Source organism: Lactuca sativa, chromosome 1, assembly GCF_002870075.4.
Source record: "Lactuca sativa cultivar Salinas chromosome 1, Lsat_Salinas_v11, whole genome shotgun sequence".
Taxonomy (NCBI): domain Eukaryota; kingdom Viridiplantae; phylum Streptophyta; class Magnoliopsida; order Asterales; family Asteraceae; genus Lactuca; species Lactuca sativa.
This window is the reverse complement of record NC_056623.2, coordinates 42,549,812-42,558,140: the sequence shown is the minus strand read 5'-3', so window position 1 is coordinate 42,558,140 and position 8,329 is coordinate 42,549,812. Positions and strand designations below refer to the sequence as shown.

Genomic DNA, 8,329 nt, shown 5'->3' with positions numbered 1-8,329 from the left:
CTTTTGGGGATAAATTAATAGCTAATGAGTCAACTTAATCATATATATATGGCTCCTTAAAACATTTCTCAAAGCTTTTGGTAGTTATCCAAGTATGATTGTAGTTGATCAAGATGATGCAATGAAGAATGTCATTAATATTGTTCTTTCTCAGTCTAGACATAGACTATGTATCTAGCACATCAACAAAAAACTTTCTAATACGCTATGTTTTTATTTTATTCTAAGTTTGATTTTCTCTAATTATTTCAATAAGAATATATAATTATTTCATTATATAAATTCACTTGTCTATTCTAAAAATTGAATTTTATAAATTTCAGATTCACATTGTGAATCAAATAAAGCTAAGTGTTTTTTACTTTATTTTAAGGTTCCTTCTAAAGTTTTTAACCATCCAGAGTTCAAGAAAGCTTTTCACAAAACTGTTTGGGATTCTAAAATTCATCCTGAAGAATTTGGGGCTTCATGGTCTTCATTGATTCGAAATTTTGATCTTCAAAGTAATAGTTGGTTATCTATTATATTTGACATGAGGAGTTCATGGATTACATCTTATTTGAGAGATTTCCAACTTTTTGGTTTGATGCGAACAACTTCAAGATCGGAGTGTGAAAATTATGTTTTCTCAAAATTTCTTCATCCGGAAGCAAACTTTCTTGATTTTATTGATTCTTTTGAGAATTCTATGGAAATGCAAAGGCATAATCATTGTTTACTTGATCATCAATCGTTAACTACCAATCCTATATACAGAACATTTCTTCCCATTGAAAGATTCACAGCTGATGTTTATACTCGTTCTAATTTCTTTATTGTTCAAAAGGATTTTTAATTTCATCTGGTCTTGATTCCACTTGTCTGTTATTATGGAAAATGAAGTTGAAGTGTACTTCATCAAAGATAAAAAGAAGTCTCCATGGAAAGATGTTAAACATAAAAGAGTTGATGATGGTGAAAAGGTTTAAACCTAGAATCTAAGGTTGTGCATGGGTCAGTTTGGGTCGGTTTTGGACCCAAACTCAACCCAACCCATAAATGGTATGTTTCTGGTTTTCACAACACAATAGGATCGGTTTCTGGTCGGCTTGGTTTCTCGGGTTCTAAGGTCGGTTTGGGCGGTTTTTTGGTTTCTTGGGTTCAACCCATTCATTCACGGGTTCTGGTTTTTAACCCATTTTCCATAAATGAAGCAACAAGTTAAATACTTCAAAAAGCACCAAATTTAAGTTAAATACTTCAAAAAACATGAGTCTTACAACAAATAGTCTATTACAAGTTATAACCAAAGCCTGAAATACTCTACTAAAACCAAAAAGCAATCAAGTATGGGTTGGTTTCTCGGGTTGGATGGGTCGGTTTCTTGGGCGGTTTGTCGGTTTTAAGTATGAGTTGGTTTGTCGGGTTGGATGGGTCGGTTTCTGGGTAAAAACCGAAACCGAACCCGATTTTTCGGTTTTTAAAAAATTCAAACCCTAACCGTCGGTTTTGCTTTGGTTTCGGTTTTTTCGGTTTCGTCGGTTTAAGTCGGTTTCTCGGTTTCTTGGTTTGGGTTTGCTCACCCCTAGTGAAAACTATTATTCAGATTATCCAGAGTCTCTTTCTGATCTTTCTCATTCTACTGATTTCAAGGTATGTTCATATGTTAATTTTACAAATGAAATTATATTTCTACTTTTAAACTTTTGAAAGTAGTTTTATGTCTAGAATTCACATGTGAATTTATGAATTTTAATTATAGCAATTAAAATTTATTTTTATTCAAGTCTAAATTGTTATTAATTGTTATTTTGTAGATTATGTTTACTCAAAAAAAAGATTCTATCACATGTAGTTGCATGCTTTACATTCAACAAGGATTCTTATGTCGCCATATTTTTTATGTTTTTAATATCAAGGAGATTGATATAACACCATCAAAGTACATATTGAGGCGTTGGCGAAAAGATATCATTCCTCCTGAACTCTTTAGACAGACATTTTCAAATTCTAGAAAAGGAAGTAAAATGATTCAATATGCTTTTGTTACTTTTGGTTCAACTGTTAACAAATTAGCAAAAAAGGAGGAAGTGATGAGCAATTTTCTGAGTAATCTTCAAGAATATTTGAGTGAAGTTAATAAATGTGGTCCATCAATGCCATTATGTAGTAAAGATGCACGTATAGAATCTTTACATGGATCTTCAGTACCTAAGACTATTAATGTTAAAAATCCAGAAGGTATTACAAACAAGGGTACTGGGATAAAATTCATCGGCAATAAAGAAAAGTCAATTGAGGTGTCAAAGAAGCGATTAAGGGAATGTGCTTTATGTCATAAGTTGTACCATGATGCTAGAACCTATCCTTTAAGGAAAAAAATAGGAAATGTTTTCTCTTAAAATTGAATATTAGGCTTTTAATAATTTGTTTTTACTATATTGTTATAGAATAAATAAACTTTGAATGTTTTTATAATAAAATTTTCATGTTAAAATTGACTTTATGTAGTATAATTCTAATTGTGAATCTCCCATATTAAATATTCTAAAGAAACTACATATAGTGTAATTCACATTGTGAATATCACATAAAATCTTTTATGTTAGATATTAACTTTATGTAATTTAATTCATATTGTGAATCTCATATATTAATTATCTATGTTCTAAAGATCTATCTATATATATATATATATATATATATATATATATATATATATATATATATATATATATATATATATATTGTGATTCACATTGTGATCATGAGATATAAAATATACATGTTATAAAGAATTATTTGTATTGTAATTTACCATGTTAATCTCACATACAAATTTTCATGTTATAGATTGACTTTATATAATGTAAATCACATTGTGAATCTCACCATTTCAAAAGACTGACTTTATGTACAAATTGTGAATCTCACCTATTTAAAATAGAAATTTATCCACTTCTCCTCTTCCCCCACCCCTCCCCCCAAACACCACCAACACACCAATATAGACATTCAAATTAAATGTTAACATATTTGAAGTACTAGTAAAGTGCATTATATTGGACATAAAAGTTCAAATCAATATGTAAAAAAAATAAACGGCTATATGTTCTAAAAGAAACTAAAGTTCATCTAAAATTATACTAATCATAATACCACTACACTTAATAGAAAACTAAAGTTTAAAATTTCCCATCCTTGAAGTTCTAAATCCTTTCTCCCCTTATTTCCAATCTCTTTTTTATCAAAGCTTGTATTTCTTCATTAGACTTTTGTGCAAACTTCTCAGTTTGTGAAATGACTTTTGACCTCAATATGTTTGCATCACTCAAAAGAATCTTTGTCAAATACTTAATACGCAAATTATTTAACACATTTTTTGTTCTTTTGGCAACCCACAATCCCAATTTACTATTTTATCTCCCTTATACGTCTCGATATGACGCATGCAAAAAACTCCACAGTCAACATAATTATCCCTTGTGCGCCATTTCATTATCACCTTTTCTTGTTCAACACCCTCCAAAATTAAAGCTGATTTGTGGTTGACACTCATCAAATACCCACTAAAAAGTAGTTTCTACAAAAAAGAAATTGTCATTTATTTTAATAATTATTTTATTAAATTTGAAATGTAAATTTTCTATTCTTACTAATTCTTCAGGTGCATCATGATAAGCTTTTTTTAAGAATTGCAACTGAATTCATGTTGTCAATGACATCAATAGCTGGTTCCTCTAAGTTTATGCATATCAGATAAAAGTGATTTTTTTGATGAATTGGGAAAAACACCTGTTTTAGAATTTTAAATTGTTAATCTTTCTTGAAAAGATGTAATATATTCAATATCATTTGTTTTAATGAAAAAGAAGAATTTCACTACAAATTGAACTTTTTTGAATGTCCGAAGTTCTTTGTCTTTTTCCATTGCATCTTTGATATTTGACTCAAATTTGTCATATCTTTCAATGAAAGGAAGTTTTTTTCATATATGAACGGTCTCTACAAATATATATATATATATATATATATATATATATATATATATATATACACACACACATCAAACTTTAAGAATTGTTAAATACACAATAAGGTATAATTTAATTTTATAAATATCCACACAATGAATCATAATTGGATTCATTGTGTGAATTTTATAACTTATTCCGAATTATTATAACTTACCACCATTGATGTATTAAAGAAATATCACTTCACTAAAGAGTTTGAATTATTCTTTTCTTCATAGTTCAACATATCAGTCCAAGTATCAATGATATGTGCATGTACCCATAATCTTGCTTGCATTGTTTCAATCGTTCATCTTCCAAGCACATATCCTATCTTAGTTTGAAATACCTTATCACTTATTTGTAATAAAATAAAACAAAAAACAATTAATAGAAAAATAACTTATAGATGTATTTAAAGAAAAAATGATATAAATTATTACCTGTTATTACTAATCCTGGAAAATATTCTATCTGATACTCTTACTTCACCCCTTTCTAAAAACATTCTTGCACAAACCTCTTTTTTATTACAAGGAGAACATACATACAATGTTGGTTTTTTAAGTTCTTTCCTTCATTTACCTCTTGACCATCTTCAATTCCCATGATATTAATGTCATCTTTTGTTGCGTCTAAATCATAATTTGGTTCATCTCCTTCCTAAAACTCGTGTGTTAGATAAAGACCAAATCCAAGTGAAAAACTAGGCATTGATGATTTTTTTATTTTCTTTATCATCTATTATTGTTTTCTTAATTTTTTGTTTTTTAAATCTTTGTTCATCAAAAAAATCATCATCGTCATCAAAATTTAAAATATATTGAACAAAATCAGCAATCTCGTGAACTTTTGGATCATTGTACAAATTTACTGGTGTTACCACTAATATGAGTTGTTGATTCTTTATTTTGTTTTCTGGTGTATTTTTCCATCCGGATCTTTATGTATATCACCCTCATTCCCATCCACTTCATTCACATCTTCAGGTTTTTTAGCTTCATTCGCGTCCACCTAATTCCCATCTTGAGGTTTTTCAATTTCATCCCCAATCACCTCATTCTCATCTTGAGGTTTTTCAGTTTCATCCCCAATCATCTCATTACTGTCTTCAAGTATTTCATCTTTATTCTTATCTTTATCACTTTCAGATTCATTCCCATCAATTTTTTCTTCATCTTCACCTTTTTGACTTTTATGAATGAATTTGTGTTCAAAGATTTTCTTTGTTTCTTTCAAATCATCGCTTTCTTTGAACTTCATTGTTGAAAACTCAATTAACTTTCCAAACTTCATTTTATCATTCACTAGTTTTTTGTAAATCTTTTTCAATTTAAAAACCAATTCTTACAAAATGAAATAAAAGAATGTTAAAACATCAAAGATTCACAATTTCAATGCTTCTCAATATATTTGGTATTCACTATGTGAATTTATTATATCAAAAATAATAAAATACTAAAAGTGATGCACATTAGATATTCACTCTGTGAATTTGTATAAATTGACAATGTGAATTTGCATGTCGTTCGAAATTCAATTACGATTCTCCATTATAAATTCACACTATGAATTTGTATAAATTCACACTGTGAATTTTGTATAAATTCATGATGTGAATTTTGTATTTCATAGAAAATTCATTTAAGATATGAACCACATCAAATATTCATAATGTGAATTTGTATGTCATTCCAAATTTTAGTTAAAATTCACGATGTGATGCATTTATAGTCATTTCTTTCATTGTTCAAATACACATGGTGAATCTTAACATATTTTATATGCATAGATTTAGAAGAATAAGAAGCTTAAAAAACCATTTTGTAGAAACTCACAAAATTAATCTGTGAGACTATGAACAACATCAAAGATTCATAATGTTAATTCTAAAATTATAAAATGAAAATTTATTAAATATATAAATTATAAACTTACATCGAGTTTCATATCTTCATTTTCATCGTTGTCGTATTCTTCATCAATCTCTATAATATCATCATTAAGTTCCAAGGTTCCAAAGTCACCACTCTTTAACTCAACTTTCTCCCTTTTCATCATCATGTTATAATACCAAAAATGTATCGCATGTATTTGTCTTTTTTCATTCTTATCACATAAACTCCAAATAACCTAGGTGTTTCTATGTAAACAAAAAGATAATTAATTAATATTCTTATAATAATATAAATTGAAGTGTTAATTTCAAAAAAATTCTTTACCAATAAAACAAGAAGTGGCTTACAATAGTAGTTTCCTTTATCTGTTTCATCCCATGTCATCTTTGACATTTTCAAGCAATTCGTGATAAATCCACACCAATCAATTTCTCTAATAGGTGTTTTTCCTAACAAATTTGGCAGTATTGTTGTTTTGCAAGTTCCAAACTTATTTTGTTCACACAACGTATTTACAAACAATATAAGAAAATTTGTTTTGAATATTATCCCTGAATCTATAGATTCTTTAATCATCTCTTCAACATCTGATGGTCTCATAACCTTGTAGTTGTATTGTTGCTTCCAATCCATTAATTCTTTTCCTTCACATTTATCAATGTTGTGTATATCTTTTCCACCTAGAGGAATTTCAAGCAAATTATGAACAAGAGCTGGTGTTATATCTATGTATGCTTTGGGTAGACACATGTTCATATCTTCTGGATTAAATGAGTTAACAACAAATCGTGCCATTTTCCCAGTTATTCCATTAGCTGCAATTCTAAGCGACAATCCCAATACCATATCTTTAACAACTTTTTTCTTTGTTTAAAGATTTAAAAATATCATAAAATTTCTTTGCGCTCATTCTTGTTCTTAAAGATACTTTTTCATTTGGATTTATTGGAACTTTTGCCTTTTTTTTTTCTTTGAATACTTCCAAAGAATCTTTTTGTTGCCCTGAGTCTTTCATATTTCTTTTTCTTTTACATGTTAGGTATTAATTTTTGTAAGTTTCTTACAATAATATATATTATAAAATAATTAAACATTTGAATAATAATAAACAAAGATGTTGCTTTTTTATCAGATTCTTTCTTTACAAGGCTATCATCAAATTTAATAGGAGTCACAAATTTTGAATATTCAACCATTTTAAGTCTTGGACTCCTTATTTCTGTTCATGTTTTAAAAAATTTAATAAGAATTGATTATATAATATTAAATTCAATTATAATTTTATAAATATTAACCTTGTGTTGTTTTCTTTTCTGGTGTCTTAAAAACAGACTTATCTTCCTTCATCAACTTTTTTGTTTTCTTTTCGTGAATCTTCTCATCTTTTGAAGTCTTTCATCTTTTTTTCTTAACTTATCAATAATTTCCTCTACAGTTCTTTTTGTTGTTTTTTTGTATACTTTCTTGAACCTTCAACTACACAATGTGAATTTTCATGTCATTCCAAATTCAATTAAGGTTCACCAATTTGCATTTTCCATTAATCAGATTAAAGTGATTTGAGCAAATTCACAATGTGAATTTGTGTGGTTATTATCCACATCAAGTATTCACCATGTGAATTTGTGTCTAATTCCCAATTCAGTTATGGTTCACCATGTGAATTTGCTTTTTTGCATTTCAAGGCATTATGATATTACCAACCAAATTTTATAAATGAAACACATAGTGAAACTTACCATGTGTTTGTGTGCATAGTGTATCAAGTGAGAGTGATAAGAAGCTTTGCAAAACCACTTTGAGCAAATTCACAATGTGAATCTGTCTGGTTATTATCCACATCAAAGATTCAACATGTGAATTTGTGTCTCATTCCAAATCCAGTTAAGGTTCACCATGTGAATTTGCTTTTTTGCATTTCAAGGCATTATGATATCACCAACCAAATTTTAGAAATGAAACACACGGTGAAACTTAACACGTGTTTGTGTGCATAGCGTATCAAGTGAGAGTGATAAGAAGCTTTGCAAAACCACTTTGAGCAAATTCACAATGTGGATATGTGTGGCTATTATCCACATCAAAGATTCACCATGTGAATTTGCATTTATATAGGTTTGTAGTATATTACTAGATAATTTCAATGTTCTAACCTGTTCTTTATCTTGCATATCTTCATTTGTAGTTGTAGGTTGAACATCTTTAACATTTCTTGTCATTTTCACTCTTTTCTTATTATCCTTTTTTATTCTTCTTTTCTTCATTTTCTATTTAAAAAAGTTAAGTTTAACATGTGTTTTCATGAGTTGAAAGTTATTATTTATACATATAATTTCCAAATTAATGAATAATTGATGCATCTAAATATAAATATTAAGAAAACTATCATATTTTGTTAAATATAACAATCATAATGTTTTAAACATATCAATCACA

At 28.2% G+C, this 8,329-nt stretch overlaps 1 protein-coding gene across 1 annotated transcript; it reads left to right on the top strand.

The window, feature by feature from the left end:
• The first annotated feature begins 869 nt into the window (after window positions 1–869).
• Window positions 870–2,381, top strand: LOC111882173 (protein FAR1-RELATED SEQUENCE 1-like). The gene is made up of 2 exons (XM_023878525.1): window positions 870–962; window positions 1,797–2,381. The coding sequence occupies exons 1-2, from the start codon at window positions 870–872 to the stop codon at window positions 2,379–2,381; spliced, it is 678 nt and encodes a 225-aa protein (XP_023734293.1).
• The last annotated feature ends 5,948 nt before the right edge of the window (window positions 2,382–8,329 follow it).